Source organism: Pseudozyma hubeiensis (assembly GCF_000403515.1).
Source record: "Pseudozyma hubeiensis SY62 DNA, scaffold: PHS13, whole genome shotgun sequence".
Classification (NCBI taxonomy): Eukaryota; Fungi; Basidiomycota; class Ustilaginomycetes; order Ustilaginales; family Ustilaginaceae; genus Pseudozyma; species Pseudozyma hubeiensis.
Window position 1 is genome coordinate 137071 of NW_012133795.1, and position 16015 is coordinate 153085.

A 16015-nucleotide genomic window follows, 5' to 3' on the forward strand; every position below is an offset into this window, starting at 1 on the left:
GGAGAAGGGCTTGAACGATCGGTGGGTGCTATTGGTGTCAACAAAGCCAGTGTAATGCACGCTTTTGAGCCGACCCGGTATTGGTTAAGAGGTCGTGGAGAGGAGCGAGGATGCAAGCGTCAGTTCATCTCCCTTGGGGGCTGATGATTCTATGTGGCGAATGGGAGTTGTGGTGCGAATGCTCGATGAACATGCGCAAGCATAGATCATGTTCAGGAACAGAGAGGACCACTGGCTTGCTGCGCTCGTTGCAGCTCCGCTGAGCTTCTCGAACGTGGCTGACTGAAGGGGTACGAGTCGTGAATCGCGGGCCAGGTACGAGCAGAGCCGCTGTAAGCGCGAAAGGTATCTCAGGTAGAGGAGATCAGGGTCAAGGAAACTAACGCGAAGGCTGCGATGCAATTGAAGGGTCCGACTTTGAGCATCCAGGACGTTGCCGTCATCCAACCGTCTGGGAGTGTTAGCGAACAGCTCCACCGGACGATGGTTCACGCCTCTGGTCATTTAGGCAGGAGTTTGGGCCTGATCGGAGCTGCAATCAGCTCGGAATCCTGCTGCAAAGTGAGGTTAAAGCGTGCACACCCAACCGAGCTGACCCAGATCCGGGAAAGCACCAACAAACATCTGGGAAAGAGGGTTGGGGGCAGTTGACGTTGAACGGCATCTAGACTTCGCGGTCGAGAGCATGGCCCCCGACAGCTGCGGAAAAGCTGTCCCAATCGGGCACGTCGGGCAATTGTCGGAGAGAAAAAGGTCTTGAAGCGTCCCAGCATTGTGCAAGGAAGTCAAGAGCCGTCTCGAACTCGTCGATCTGCTTGAGTTGGACGTCTTCCAACTTTCGTGAAGATCCAGTCCATCAACTCTCGACGACCAAAGGCTGTGCTCTCGGTCTTGACACGTCCCCTGATACCATGTATATTTTGGGGTCGCCCCTCTCGAAACGTCCAATCTCGCCGTCGCTGGCATGAACGATTCCGAAAGGCGGCTCTTTCCGAGCGCAAAAGAGACAAGTAGAGATCCAGAATAAGTGTGTGCGATGCCGACGTTGCGTAACAGCGGAGTTGGTCGGCCTGAAAGCTGAAGATATTGCGCACTCTGCAGCAGCGTTACATTACTGCCGCAATTTCACCGACACGGTGGAATCAGGTTGTCTGCATGCATGAAATCAAGCGAGACAGCACGGCATCTGGCACCTGCACCACCCGACCGACCCAGGGCCGTGATGGGCTTCGTCGTCGTTTCGTCTTGTGTAACCCAGTCTTGGAGGCACTTGACGAGTGTGGCCGGCAAATATGTCGAATGCGAGGTACGCATCGCTTCGGAGCTCAAAATAGACAGGGAAGCTTTCTAGACGTGAAGCAATATTGGCTAAAACGTGGCCTTCGACAATATCGATGTCTGCGGCACAGTAGACGGAGGAAGCGGTCCGGGCTTGTTGAAGCTCGACTGCAGGTCTCAGGAACCCGTTGGAGTGCGCATTCTGATGGCTGAAAAGGATGAGAAAAAAGTGAGTCGGGACAGCTTTCATGCATTCCATGTACAACTGTATAGACTTGCAATCTGTGTCCACTGTTTGCCTGCTGTTTTCAAACGCCGCCCCGATGGGCACGGCCCGGCGTCGGCCGATGGCTCGCACGCTAGTGCAGTGTTGAACAGCGAATTGAGGATGAGCATGGCCATTGCTTGCTCGCATTGCTGCTCGACACGATCAGACACACGCTGACCTCGCGTCGGGTCATTATCGCTCGACTGTAAGCTTTCGGCAGAAGGCGCCACCCCTTCCACGAGATCTGCGGCAATTATCGAACGAGGCAGGGAGCACCCTCTTCCCAAAGGCTGTGCTTTCTTGCATTTCCGCTCGACAGTCACGCAGTCGACGACAACATTACGGCGTCCTTCGCATGTGGCAAAGGAGGATGTTTGAGGGCCGAGGGTTTCGTCGCTGGAGCGTATCAACCGCCTATGATTGTTGGGCAGTACCTGGGCAAGTAGGGATCGGCGTCGGGGACAGCTTCATCGCATTGGGTGGCACACTCCTCGAAAGACCAGCGTGTATGCACGTAAGCCTGGGTCGATGTCAGCTGTCAATCGCAAAGCTGCACTTCAGGTGTTTCCATGCCTGCTACAGCGAGATGGCGGCTTAGCTGGGTCTGAATCCCACCCAAATCATACGAAAGATTCATGCCCTCCAACTCAAGCCACGGTGGAACTTCGGTGCGGAAGGGAGCCCCGATCGAAAGCAGATACAGGGCACCGTACACAGGAACGTAGTCGGATACCGAACGTCAAATGACCGCATCTGCAGCTCGCTGTAGGGTTCCGCACAGCAACAACGTGTTGACGTCCCGAATGGCTGTCGATGGGTGAGTTGGTTGGTTGGCTAAGTCAGCGAGAAATTTCGATGTCGTTGATGTCGGTGTCCAAAAACGCCGAACCACGCGCGGCTAATTTTATTCGATCTATTATTTAATAATGATTTTAGAGGGAAAGTTTCGTTTTATCGTTGAAATCCGAGCTCGTTGCTCCAAGTCCGAGCTTGTTTTTGCTTGATCGTACAAGTCCGAGCGTGTCCTCCCGCGTCCACTCTCCCAAGATCGATTCCGAATGTAGCGTTTATACAGTGATGACAAATCCGAAACGACACAAAGCCGACGCCGAGCCTTTCGAGCAATGCTGAACAGTGTGGCAGCCTTCGTGGCGGTATCGATCGGCTGACTTGGCTCCCCAGAAGGTATGTCGGACAGCCTGCGGGCGGGAGCATTGAAAACTTTCTTTGTGGCTGCGCGGTTCGAGGGGTGCTGTCATTGTCGATGAGAGGATCGCGTTGCCGTGTTTGAGATGATTCACTGCTTCGGAGCGATGTAGGTCGTCGAAAACCCTCTCAGCGAAATTTGCAACCATGCGTCTTCGAGGGGCCCTCGATGCGACACTGGAACAAGGAGAAGCTGGACGGACCGCTTGCCGCGTGTTCGGGAGAAGGAATGATGAACGAATCTAGATCTGAGCTCAAGATGTTTGTTGACAGCCCCTGATACGGTCCGGGTCCACTCGCGATGGCAACGAGCCTACAGTCTGGATTCGGATCGGAGGTCGTTGTTGCGGGCATAGATGATGCTGCAAAGCACAGTAGTTGCGCGAAGACCGTTCCTTCGAATCCTTCCCTTTGAACCAAAAGCCAAAGTCCGCCCGATATCCGGCTGTGCTATCGTCGGCGACCTAGCTCAATGCGGAGCCCGACGCTTCGCTCAGGTCATCGGATCTCAAATCACCAGTTCACCGTCAGACCACAGGATGGAAATTGATTGTGGATCTGCCCTTAGTGCGGGAAGCGAGCCGCAACTTCCATTTCCCTTCGCACTCGAACTGCATGGGTAGATTCCTGACCTCTTCTGACAGCATGTCTGACGTATAATGACGATCTGCGAGATCTCATGCCGTGCGGTTTCGGTGACTGGAGTTGCTTCTCCTTCGTCGAATGTGTGAACTCAGACGCGCTCAGAATGCGCTTCAGGAACAAACGAGTCGCATCGTCCGGTGAGGTTGTCACCGTTCGGATTCCGTTGCTTTTCCACAGCGGTCTATTTCAGGGCGACGAGACAAGCAAATCGTGTGGACGCAATTGTGTGCCTGAATGGCGTGCGGAAGTTGGACCAGGTCATGCTGCCAGCGCGGTAGTTGCAGCGACTGGCTCGGCCTCGTTGACATCCAGAGCGCTCGACACCCCCGTTCGCGGTGTGACCATCGGCGTTGAGTCGGGCTGGTCATCAGCCGATCCATTCTGCAAGGCATTCGCATCTGCTGCAGATGACGACTCGTTCCGATCCACGATCGAGGTGAAGGTCGATTCTGGCTGTCCAGGGGTCGACATCGCCGGAGAGCCTGCTGGCGATTGGAAAGAGCTGAGGTACTCGTCCTCTGTCATCTCTGGACCAAAGTAAGGACCGAGACGATCCCTGAAGTTGGGGACATGCCACGGTCGGGTCAACAAGGATCTCTGACCATCGGAACCTGATTGCAACGAATGCGAGGGGCCGTGGATGCTGCCGATGGCGCTCGCGTCGCCTTCCGAGCCCAAACTTGTGCCGTGCTTGCGAGCTTTCTGCGCCATCCAGCCTCGACGGTTGTTCTTCTGCGTCGGTGAGGCGGCGCGCGCACTCTGGCCTTCACCGGTGCCGCGGTGGCGACCGTTGGAAGCGCTCTTTGATCCAAGTCTGAGGGCACGCAGGAGGCTGTCCATAGCATCCTGCGCCTCATCGTCGCTGAGTATGCTGGCGAGGACGCTCGTCATTTGCAACAAGCGCAATGAGACTTGCTTGATGCCGTCGTCGCCTCCGCCGGCGACAGTGTTGGCATCTTCTGCCGCCGAGAACGCAGGATCAAGCTCGGTGAGATGGGCGAAAAGGTAGAAGAGTCTCTTGTAGATGGGCATGAGCACCTGGTTTCGGAACACGACGAGCAGCACCTTGCGAACATCGATCCGTTGAAAGTCGGGGCCAGTGTTTCCTGCGCTCGAAAGGATGGCCGCCGCGCTGGACTGTGTGACGGCAGTGCCATTGCTGAAGGGTCCGGTGCTGTTCGAGCCGGAGGTATTTGTCGCTGCTGTGCCGTGGGAGCTCGAGGCTGCCACAAGGCTACGTATGGTTGGATCCGTCTGGAAAGGGAGGAAGGCAGCTTCGCAGTAAGGCAGTACCTGGCCAAGGAAGAAGGTCCAGATCTCGACCAAGCGGAGCAGAAGGCGCGTATCCTCAAGACCTTGCAATTTGGAATTGAGGGTCAATGTTCCAGTCGACGCAAGCGAGATGAGATCGAGGGTGAGCGATTCGATGGCTTGAGACTGACCACGATCGAGCGTGTCTCGCACGTGAAGACTGACCATCTCGTTCAGGTCCTCGATGCTCGTGCGAAGCGCTTCGCCGTTGAAGAGAGGCAGGACTCGGATGCACACCATCTGCCATGTATCCGACAAAGCGCCAGGGCCTGGTTGGAAATTTGCGCTCGTGGGATTCGGCGACGCGGCACCCGCTAAGCTCCCTGGCGTGCCCTGAGAATAGGCAGCGCCGAGCTGGGAGCTCGTTTGATGAGATGTGGCCAGCGAGCCACTCACGCCGGGCGATGTAGGAAAAGTGCTGCGGTCATGAGACCCGCCTGCGCTTGCGTTTGCACCGGCGTTGCCAGCATGCCCAGCGACCGATCCTTGTCGGTCGGCTGTTGAGGCTGAAAAAGATGTCGACACGGGGTAGTAGCTTGTTGCGCTTCCTGACGGCCCCGCCTCAGAGCCAGCCAGCATGGAGGCAGCACCTGCGCGCTCAAGTTCGCGCGCCATTATTCTAGCGTCATAAGAGCTGAGGCTGCGAGTGGACGCTGGGGTGATCGTGGCATTCTTGGGCGTGCCATTCGCCGAGGCCGATGCGCCTGGCGCGGCGGGTGTTGATGGACTCAATGCTATGTTGGGGTGTGCGTGTGAGCTGCCTGCGAGGGACGCGATGGAGGCAAGGGTTGCCGAATGTGGGATTCCGACCGTTGCTGCGGATGACGCGGTCGCACCTTGGTTGGCTATTGCCGCTGAAGACCCGGAGCCGGCTCCAGCGGGTGACACAATTGTCCCGCCACCACCAGCCAGATGGGCTACGGTCTTGGCGGCCGAGGCGGCAGGACCTTGTTGCGGGTTGTAGGTGCGAAGATGGTCGGTCTGATTCTGACAAAGGATGCGCACATAGATCGGACGGGCTGCAGACTCGGATCGAGGCAGAGCCGACTTGTTTGGCGTCCTGGATGCTGCGTCGGCAGGGCCCTCCACGAGATCGGTTTGCAACTCGCCAAAGTCGGTATACCCTGACTGCGCATCGGGGCGGGTTAACGAGGATGACGATGCTTGAGCTGCAGCGTCACCTGCGGCGGCGTCTGATTTGACGGGACACGTGGAGCCCGGTACAAAGGGATCATTGTCGTCACCCTGAAAAGGAACTGCTATCTCGAGACGAGACCAACCGGTATTCTCCAGACGCACGCGTTGGTACGAGCCCTTTGGGTCTGGCCAGGCATCGGAAGTCGAGGCATCGTGGAGCGCCATAAAGACGCGGAGCAGTTCGGCGATGGCGATGCCGTGAGCGACGATGCAAATGTGGACGAGATCAGCTGCCGCAGTATTCTGTTGCGGAGGCTTCTTGCGCAGCGCTTCGATGCGTGGAAGGATGAACTGGCGCACCGCCTTTGCTACCCTCGCGTTGACCTCCTGGAGCGATTCGCCCTCGGGGAAGCGGAAGTTGCGCGCATCATGACCCGTCGAACCTTGCATCCATTCTGCGAGCGCATAGCTTTGTCCCTCGGCTTGCCCGAAGTTGATCTCTCGCAGCGATTTGGACTGCACCAAAGGGGGCGGTGGGATGGACCGATTGGATTTGAGGACCTCGTCTGCTGTCATGGCTGCTCGCTTCAAGTCGCTGCAGTAGATGGCTGTGAGCGGCACATTGGCAAAGGATTGTCCCAACGCCCTCGCCTGATTGACGCCGTCGACGGTTAGCGGCGTATCCCTGAAGCCCGCCCATATCCCTTGCTGATTGTCTTGCGATTCTCCGTGACGAACCAGCGTCACCAGCAGACGGTTCAGCATCGTAGGCACGAGCCGAGAACGGTCGAACAACGCCCGCGCCTTCGGCGCAGCAGCGACGGACTCGGAGATGCCGAAACCTGTGACAAAGCGAATCGATTCTCTATGGTGGTATCGATGACAACCACCTCGACTGCTCCCGCCTCGAATGCAATGAATGCAAGGGAAGACAGCAAGGGCGTAGTGCCGTTTCGAAGGGCTACGCACGGCGCTGATCAAAATCTACTCCCTGTGATCGGCGGTGTGTAGAGTAGAGTGACCTCTGAACGTAAGAATGGGTGCGTGATCGTGTTGGAGTCAAGTCCGTGCAGCTGTCCAAATGCTCCTTTCACATCCAAGTCGGACCCTTGGACTGGAAAAGTAGCATAGAGACGCGAGAGGCAAGCAAGGCATCACGCTGCTGCCAAAGCACGAAATTCCGCCGCGGAAGCAAAGGATTTCAACACAAAAAGGCTGCAGCCAGTATGTGGACCCTGACTGATACGACACACCCGAATGGGCTGCAGAACGACATCGGCAGAGGGGTGGTGCCCGATCCATTGCGCTCCAATGCGCTCTTTTGACGTCACACGCAACAAGGAGCAGAACAGCTAGCTCTGCGCGCGATAACGTAACGCACCGTTCAAGCTGGGCTCTTCCAAGTCAAGAGTTGCTCGTCTGGTAAGTGTGTCGAAACTTTAACTTGGAGCGAGTTTCTCTCGGTGTCTCTCTGCTTCTCTTTACAGCTAGAAGTGATGATGCGGGAAAGAGGCTACAGTACTCAGCTACACCTGTAGGTGACGTGAGGCAACGAGGGTCAAGTTGTGTGCGCCCCCGCACTCTTGGAGGAAGGGCAAAGCGGTTGGCAGCTGGTTTCTATTTTCGGTTCCTCGTCTCGGCAATCCAACCAACACTTTGATTGGCCCCGCGTTTTCGACTTTCGTGAGAATGGACGGGCCACGCAAGCTACCGAGTTTTGCTCAAGCGCATGATCTTCTTGCAGCTTCGCCTTCACCCCGTCTACTACAGTGTACCCCTCGTCTTCGCATCCACCTTGTCCCATCACCTTCTGCAGACACGTACTCCCTCTGTTGTACCGTCATACACCACCAATTTCATCATGGCATCTGCTAAAGACTTCAAGATCGTGTTGGCCGGTCAGTTCGGCACCGGCAAGACCACCTTTGCCACCCGCGTCAAATCGGCAAAGTCCGATTCCAAGGAGATCAAGGCGCTCAAGACGACGCAGTACCCCGTCACGCTTCAGACTTCGGCTGGCTCGGTGACGCTTAGACTCTTCGACACCAACTTGCACGCCAAGGGAGGCATCCCTGACGACGGCTTCTTCCGCACCGCCGATGCTGCCATCGTGTTCTTCGACCTGACCAAGGAAGGCAGCTACACCGCCATGGAGGAGTGGTACGATGCCGTCGTCAAGGCAAACGGACGCAAGGGTAGCGAGCCTCTCCCCGTCATCGTCGTTGGCACCAAAGCCGACGACATCAAAGGCCGAGACATCAAGCCAGAAGCCATCGAGTTCCCACGCAAGAAGGACCTTCCTTACCGCGAGATCTCCTCGAATGCCAACTATGGTGTCAAGGAGCTCTTGCTCGATGTCTGCAAATCTCTTCTCGGCGACTCTGTTCAGCTCACGGATGAGGTGGATCTGGACAAGCCAAAGATCGACAAGGTGAGAGTTCCCCGCAGGTTTGAAGAATAGAAAGATTCGCTCATTGCTGACACTGCTTCCGCTTCCGCCCTCTTCACTGACCTGATCACCTCACAGATCGACGAGGAGCAGCTCGCCAAGTTGTTCAGCGAGTACGAGAAAGCGTCCAAGTGATAGCATTTTGATGATGTATCAATTTCGCGGATTGACATAGAGGCCATTGAATCAGACAGACGGCACAGCCGATTTGGTTCCCCCGTCGGTGCGTGTGCCGAAATATGTAATGCGATTCCCTCCCCGGGTCGGGCAGCAGTGAGCTGGATAGAGGTCGACCCAAGGTGAGGCTTTTGACGTGCAATCTTGGCAAGCGACAAACTCAAAGGATGTGAGATGATCATTCGGCCGTGGTGTTGAGACGATGATCGTCCGTGGTATCGGAAGCCAGGTAACGAGATCGGCCCGATGTCGTATTGCATTTCGCCTCGAAACAGAATCTCGGTGATGTCAAAGTGGAAGAACGTGGTCGTGAAAATGTGCTGCTGCTGCTGATGATGATGATTATTCACCTTTGCGTTTCTGGACCCTTGCTTCTGTCCAGGTTGTTATCTCAGCACGTAAGACACACGTCACAAAAGTCTCTTGCACGAAACTCAATCAGCGAGCGTCGATTGAACGACTCGCGACATCGACAAAGTCAAACTGTACTGTCGGTACAGTCACTCCGTGGCTTGGCTGGCCTTGCACCTCGCCGTGCGCCTTGCTTGGCGATTGGCGTGTGAATGGGAGGAACAGCGCTTTTGTGTCAGTCATCGCTCGTTCTTCGAACGCTTCGGTTATCGATACTTGCTGCACAGCGCGCTGTCGGCTGTGTTCCGAAGCATCCCTCGCCGTCGGAATCCTGGTACTTCGTTCTCAAAGCGAGTGACGATCGAGGACGACTGCAGCAAGAGATTTGAATCCTTTGAGTCTGGTGATTGAGCGGAACACTCCTCATCTCCCATCCACCACCCGCACAGCTCCTCGATTCTCTTCATCTCACCATCTGAGAAAGTCTCTGTCCAGACCGTCGACGCCAGAAACAAGTTATTACTGCTATCGGCACAATGACGAGCATCAACAAGGGCGGAAAGGGTGAGATTGCACGTCAGGTGGACGTCGACCCGTACTTTGACAACACCAAGCTGGTGTACGGAGAGGCGGGCAGCAAAGTGCCCTACACTCCCCAGAACACCTGGAAGGATCCCAACGGGGATCGTCAAGACTATCTCGAGCGAACCAAGGGTCTCACCGCGATGCAGAGAGTGAGTTGAATTGCGTCTGAAACGAGCCAGAAGCGCCCAGTAGTCGTCGAAAAGCACCACGAGATGTTCAGGAATCGGAAGCTGACAAGTTGAGTCCTTCTCGTCCACAATTCAACAGCATGTGGCCTTTTTCGACGGCGACTGCGACGGCGTGATCTGGCCGACCGATACTTTTTTCGCCTTCCTGTCTCTCGGCTTCGGACTGATTCTCTCGGCGTTGGCGGTGGGCATCATCCACGGTCCGTTCTCGTATCCGACGCTGCCGCGCAAAGGCAACAAGCTGCTGGACTGGCTTCCCGATCCGTTCATGCGGATCTACGTGGCTAACATCCATCGATGCAAGCACGGATCTGACACGGAGTCGTACGACCGACGCGGTCACTTCCAACAACGTCAATTTGAGCGCATCTTGGACGACTACTCGACGCGCCACGGAAAGGACGCCCTTTCGTTCTCGGATGCCATGGCCATGATCCGCGAGCGACGCAACCTCGTGGATCCTTTCGGATGGTTCGCTTTCTTGTTTGAGTGGGGCAGCACCTACATGCTGCTCTGGCCGGCTGATGGTAAGTCGGGTCCCGGAGCGGGGGGAGCACGAGAGATGTGAACACCGCTGACCCAAACTTCTCTGCGCATATCCTATCTGCTGCTTGCCTGCATGCTTGCTTTTCACAGGCTACATGCGGAAGGACGACATTCTGGGGGTGTTTGACGGGAGCACGTTTGTCGTGCTGGCTCACCGCCACAAGAGCGGACGAGGAGGCGGCGCGTTCCAGCCGAAAGTGAAGGCTGCTTAGTGTGACATTCATTCATGCAACCGGCCCGCTGCGCCTCCTGTTCGCGAGATTGCATGTGCACCAAGTGTTTGTTCAACACATACTGTAAGGAAGCGGCGGCAGACATGTTCGACTGAGGGATGAACTGAGTTTATACCCGGAAGATCAAGCAAGATGCTCGGTGCCCTTTGAATCAAGGGCAGCAAGCCTCGTCCCCTTGCGGTCCCACAAAGAAGATGCCAGAGCCACGTGGCCCCTGATCGGCAACTTTGCCTCGGTGAGCCTCTAGTGTCTGACAAGAGACGTGGCGGTGAGACCTCTCGGAGCTCGCTGGAGTGAGAGACGGAGAGACACAAATGGTGCCGGAATAGGAGCAGCGTTGCTTGCTGCATGGAAGGCCCACCTTCGGCTCTGCATTGGCCATGGAAACGAGGATTCCGAGGCCAGTCGAACCAGTTCATGCATGAGCATGTGCAGGGCCGGCTGCGTCCCGTCTCCTTTGTCCTCTCCAAAGTCACGCACCGCGCACAATGCGACATTCACGGAGCTGCAGCGCGTCGGCTGGAAAAACGCAAGCAAATCCAAAAGTGTTGGTCTCGGAAGAGCCGAAAGTGTTGTTCTTCTGTCACATCTTCCCGTTTGCACGCAGATGCTTTGAGACTGGGTTCGACCGTCATCAAGCTGTCATCTGGCAGCTCAGTTGAGCCAGCCTGATGCCTTGCCGAAGGCGTTGCGTGCTGGGCGCTGATGATTGCTGCAGCTGCCCTTTGTTAAGGTTTTCGTCGATCGCGCCAAGCAGTACAACAAGACAACCTGGCAGCGCACAACGACACGACAGCTTTGCAGCGCAACCTCGCAGCGTGGAAGCAACGGTAAAGCAACGGCTGCCTGTTTGCGGCTTGCAAAAAGAGAGAGAGAGAGAGAGACAGAGTCAAGTGCTGCTGTCGGCGGCTTGTCCGAGTGCGTTGCAGACTCGTGGTGGGCTCGAGCAGTCGGATGCGCCGCAAAGCCTTGCTGAAGAAAGCGTGTGTCAGACGCCAATTCAACCCCTCCTCAGGCTTGCCGCTGCGCGTGTGACTTTGTGAGCTTGCGTTGACCAGGGAAGGGAAGCTCGACAGCCGCACCTTATGCGCTTGCTCTCTCTCACTTCCCTGACTGTTCCTTTGAAGCCCTTGTCGCGCTGGATGTGGATCGGAAGTATCGGATGGTCGATTAGAAAGCATTGAGGTAGCCGCATCGACTGCTCCCGCTCTTGCGCTTGCTGTTCACAGTGAGGCCGAAGCCGACCCGCCTTGCCACATCTGGCAGCGTCGGCATGCTCTTGGAACGCTTGAGTTGTTTGGTGGAAGAGCGGAACGAGTGCGATTCAGTATGTGCCGGTGGCGCTTGGACCCTTTGGCTCGATGCTGCCTGCCTGCATGCATGCATAGTGTCGGATGCACGCTCCTCCCTCCCGCACTCTTGACGCACCACGCCAACGTCCTCCTCCTTCCTTCCAGCTTCTTCCTCTCCATCTTCCATCCTACTCTTCATCCAGGTCACAGACCTCCCATGACGATGGCCAGACTAGCCATACGTATCAAGCGAGATCGTTGCCGGTATTCTGGAAGGAACCTCGGCTGGCGTCTTTCTCCTCACCTCATTTGATCACCTCTCAGCCAACAGTGTCAGCTAACTATCTTCATTGCATGGCCGACAAGTCTCTTCATTACGCACCATTGACCGGCTCGTGCTACTGTACCGTGATTCGTTTTCCTTTTCGCACCTTGAGCCTCTAGGACAAGCTTAGCCAACTTGGCTCGGTCATCTTCGCCCACCTGCCTAGCCCGTATCGGCAGCAGGCCCCTCTGCATGCGAGTCGGATCGACTCGCTCGTTACCTTCATTGGTCGCGTCTCTCCAGGCTCGGACCGCTCCTCGTGCCTGAGCCTCTGTCTAATCACGGCATCTCATCCGAATTGCGATCCACAGTTGATACCTCTATATGTAACCTACGGCTAGACAATCTCGAGTCATTCTGAACGCATGCAGCATTGACTAGGACACCCTCCCGCTCAAGTCGAGCAGGTCCGGCCACCATCGTGCCCTTGTCATAGTGTACGGCTTACCTCACGACGCCCGCTGGTTGCATTCTCGATCAATTCAGCACTGCTTACAGGCCAGGACCACATTGCCTTGCTGGAAGTTCCCACGACTTAATCTCCCATCACATCGTTAGCTTTTGCTACCGTTCAGCACAACAAAAGCCCCACCCAACCTCATCAATCACCACACCGACATCGAGCTCAACAGTCGACATTACAAATACTGCCCAAGCAACAACCACCTTTTGCCGCATTCCTTCGCACTTGCCTCTTCTCACATCGCCTCTTTACTTTCTACACCATCGCAACAGAACTGAGCATCGTAGTGTTTCGATCTGCAGCCATCTTGCACCGTCGCCACTCATCCTCACACCGTGGCGATACATCAACACGGCATCAAAATGCCGGCAACCTTGGGAGATGCCACCGAGGCTGGTTCGTCCGCAGGCGCTTCGAATGGTCCGCCCGCCACCATTCAATTCGCACTTGGCGGTGCACGATTTGTCCGTTACAACCGCATGGCTCGCAGCGGCGATGTGGATGCGGGTGTGCTGGGCAAGGGCGGTTTTGGCTGCGTCTATAGATACGCCATCGATTCATCCTTCACGCCGCCTTCTTCAATGGATTTATCGCTCTCCCTCACTTCCACCGCCATGCATCGCCATGCGTCTGGTTCCGAAGCGATCGCCTCCTCGCAACTTGACCGCGGCCGCTCCTCTCCTCGTTCCCGCCTTTGCGATCAGGTCGTAGCCGTCAACTCTGTCACGAAGCCAGCCTCTCTCGTAGCCATCAAGCTCTGTCGCACGCCTTGCTCCGGCTCCTTTGACGAGCTGCAAAAGACGAGCCTGGTCGATAAACGGACACGGCGCGCCGAGATGCAGGACGACGCCAAGACCCACGTACGCATCGTCAGAGGTGAAGGTCGCATCTTTCAGTATCTGCAAGCGGCACATCAGGCGTCGGGCCGTTGCGACGATCCTCCGCTCGTCAAGCTCCTGGCCAATCTTCCTCCAAACGGGATCAGTCGAGATTCTCAGCTGGAGGCTCTCGACATCTCGTTCGACGAGGAGGATGGTCCGCCAACAAGACTGCTCGTCTTCGAGAAGCTCATCGAGATTGACGCTGAACGCACATCGCAGGGTTGGGTCAAGTCCAACAAGATGTGGTCGCACGAGCGCGTCGAGAAAGTCGCCCTGGAGGTCATGCGTGGACTTCAGGTGAGTATCATGTTCATAACACAACCAAGGACTCGAGCCGCTAGACTTACAAAGAACAATGTGTTCGCCGTCGCCCTCGTTCCAGTTTCTGCACGAGCACAACGTGACGCATGGCGATTTGAAGCCATCCAACCTCATGCTTGATCCTCGCACGGGCGTTGTCAAGATCATCGACCTCGGTGCCAGCCGCCGATTCGTGCATCTCTCCAACAAGGAGCGCAACAATCGACGCGCGGTGGAAGAGCAGGACCGCCACCTCCTGGCGCGCAGCCGCCCAGTGGCTAGGCTCGCACCTGAACTCTGCGAAGGACTTGGATCGTTGACCGGCTCACCCTACTACATGGCACCTGAGATCCTCCTCCAGGCGACAAGATACGTCGACGTTTCCGGTCGGGCTCGCTCGGTGCTGGAGGACTACGAATTCGACTTTCACTCTTTCCTCCCGCGAGAACAGTGGGGCATGTATCACATCGGTCTGAGCGATCTCAGACGTGGCTGGGGCATCCGCGCCGACATCTGGAGCTGGGCTTGCACCGTGCAGGCTCTAATGCTCAAGACGATCCACGAGGACCAGCGACCAAGCAGCAGCACCATCTCTCCGTACGACTTTTCTTTCTCGCGTCACCGCGACGAGATGATTGATCCCCTTCACGAAAAGTCTCCGAGCGAGGACGAAGTTCCACGGTTCCATCAATGGTGTCGGGTTCTGCCATTGCTCATCGTCCGCATCGCACTCGAGCCTGTGCCGTTGACTAGCCAGGCCGAGGGCTGTTCGCCAGCCTTGCGCTCGGCGCTCAAGGCATCGCTCCGACACCAAGACTTGCGACCCACCGCGGACGAGCTCGTTCACATGATGCAAGCTCCACAATCTGGGTCTCGTGCGCCTTCGGCACACTTCGCCGGAGGACGATCCGCCTCGCCGGCCAAGTCTAGTGTGCGTCAGCCAAGCGTGGACGGCAGCCGACACCTCTCACAGCCGACCTCTTCGCCGCGTGTACATAGCGGCGAGTTTGACGGCTCGAGGTTCACGACTCCGACGCTGTCTCACGGTGCCTCATCGACGAGCAGCCCGCAGAACACATGCGAGACGGCCAATAGGGAGTGCCAGAACAGAACGCCGGACGGCGACCGCAAGGTGCGCTCCGAGACGGGAACGACCGAGTCTACCTTTCTAGCACCTCCATCGGCTGCGAGTCGTCGGAGCGCCGAAGACCAAGGCGACAATGAGGACCCAGTGCCTCAAGGCTTCGAGCTTGTATCCCCAGCGAGGAGCGAAAAGGCACTCCCGCGTAGCGCCGATCGACCGGCGACAGCCAACGCGACACTGCAGACGACGCCACTCAGGGACAGCGTCTCAGCGCATGTGAAGCTTGCAAGCCGCGCAGCACTGCCGCGATCGCAGCCGTCGACACCGAATCGCGCGGTGACTGAGGTGGCAACTTCACGATTTGCAAGAGGTGTCGGCGATCGCAGCCCTCTCGGCTCGCGTGTGCAACGGGTGGAGCGTGGCGTTGGTGCAGAAGGCGCCCCTCCTTTAGCTGCTGCAGGTTCGCAAGGTCTCGGCATCGAATGGCCGTTGGAAGGCATGCGAAGTCTACGGCTGAATCCTTCTGCACCGTACCGTGGCACGCTGGCCGGGCCGAGCGCGAGTGTTCCTTCGAGCCCCGCGTCGCATGGACGTGGTGCGTCTGTGCCGATGTTCGGGTCGACAGTTGAGCGCTCAAGGACGCCGCTCCGCGTGCCGGCTCCGGTAGCTATGAGCTCTGCGAGACGGATGTTGGGAGAAGATATTGGCGGATCACCGCGATGCAATTTTGGCGACAGCCGACACCACAAGCATGGCAGCTTAATGGCGACGCTCAAGGAGAAGCAAGTGCGTCTCAAGGAAGGCTCGATGAAGCTGATGGGCAAGCGATCGAGTGGCATGAAGTTTGCCTCTGATACAGGTCATAGATCTGCATCCGACGACGGCCGTGATCATGTTGACGAAAACGTCTATCGAATCGGCCATTTGGAGGGGTATCAAGACGCAGCCGCAGGTGACCATAGCGAGCATTTGTCGGCGGCGCCGTTGGTCATGTCGCCGGTTGAGATGCGTTCGCCTGAGAGGGAAATGCGCTTTGCGGGATCTTCGAGCCGCCGGTCGACCATCAAGACAGGCGACGATCAGTCTCGTACCAAACCGCTCATCCGTCGTCTGTTTACGTGGAGCACTTCGTCGTGACACAGCTGCTTCCTTCTGAGCAACACAACTAGCGTTCACTACCATACCCTTTTCAATTCGCGTCGCATCGAACCATTTTCATCCTCTCCGTGACTTGTGTAGGTATGAGCGATATGAAATCGATCGGCTGAGTCGAGATAGCGCGGCGCCCTTGCATGG

General features: G+C 56.8%; 7 protein-coding genes across 7 annotated transcripts; 3 read left to right on the forward strand and 4 right to left on the reverse strand.

Annotated features, from left to right (window-relative positions):
* Positions 1–84: 84 nt before the first annotated feature.
* On the reverse strand, positions 85–504 carry PHSY_000994 (hypothetical protein; the record flags this gene model as incomplete). The annotated part of the gene is made up of 1 exon (XM_012331626.1): positions 85–504. One exon carries the CDS (start codon positions 502–504, stop codon positions 85–87), a length of 420 nt encoding a protein of 139 aa, XP_012187016.1.
* A 281-nt stretch (positions 505–785) lies between these two features.
* On the reverse strand, positions 786–1693 carry PHSY_000995 (RNA binding protein; the record flags this gene model as incomplete). The annotated part of the gene is made up of 2 exons (XM_012331627.1): positions 786–1095; positions 1194–1693. 2 exons carry the CDS (start codon positions 1691–1693, stop codon positions 786–788), a joined length of 810 nt encoding a protein of 269 aa, XP_012187017.1.
* A 1962-nt stretch (positions 1694–3655) lies between these two features.
* PHSY_000996 (hypothetical protein) lies at positions 3656–6610 on the reverse strand (the record flags this gene model as incomplete). The annotated part of the gene is made up of 1 exon (XM_012331628.1): positions 3656–6610. The coding sequence occupies one exon, from the start codon at positions 6608–6610 to the stop codon at positions 3656–3658; it is 2955 nt and encodes a 984-aa protein (XP_012187018.1).
* A 964-nt stretch (positions 6611–7574) lies between these two features.
* On the forward strand, positions 7575–8429 carry PHSY_000997 (hypothetical protein; the record flags this gene model as incomplete). The annotated part of the gene is made up of 2 exons (XM_012331629.1): positions 7575–8276; positions 8373–8429. The coding sequence occupies 2 exons, from the start codon at positions 7575–7577 to the stop codon at positions 8427–8429; spliced, it is 759 nt and encodes a 252-aa protein (XP_012187019.1).
* Positions 8430–8673: 244 nt separating this feature from the next.
* Positions 8674–10353, forward strand: PHSY_000998 (hypothetical protein; the record flags this gene model as incomplete). The annotated part of the gene is made up of 6 exons (XM_012331630.1): positions 8674–8700; positions 8854–8869; positions 8950–9225; positions 9318–9556; positions 9675–10122; positions 10232–10353. The coding sequence occupies 6 exons, from the start codon at positions 8674–8676 to the stop codon at positions 10351–10353; spliced, it is 1128 nt and encodes a 375-aa protein (XP_012187020.1).
* Positions 10354–11544: 1191 nt separating this feature from the next.
* Positions 11545–12217, reverse strand: PHSY_000999 (protein kinase; the record flags this gene model as incomplete). The annotated part of the gene is made up of 2 exons (XM_012331631.1): positions 11545–11746; positions 12150–12217. 2 exons carry the CDS (start codon positions 12215–12217, stop codon positions 11545–11547), a joined length of 270 nt encoding a protein of 89 aa, XP_012187021.1.
* Positions 12218–12933: 716 nt separating this feature from the next.
* PHSY_001000 (STE/STE11 protein kinase) lies at positions 12934–15856 on the forward strand (the record flags this gene model as incomplete). The annotated part of the gene is made up of 2 exons (XM_012331632.1): positions 12934–13632; positions 13718–15856. The coding sequence occupies 2 exons, from the start codon at positions 12934–12936 to the stop codon at positions 15854–15856; spliced, it is 2838 nt and encodes a 945-aa protein (XP_012187022.1).
* Between the last annotated feature and the right edge of the window lie 159 nt (positions 15857–16015).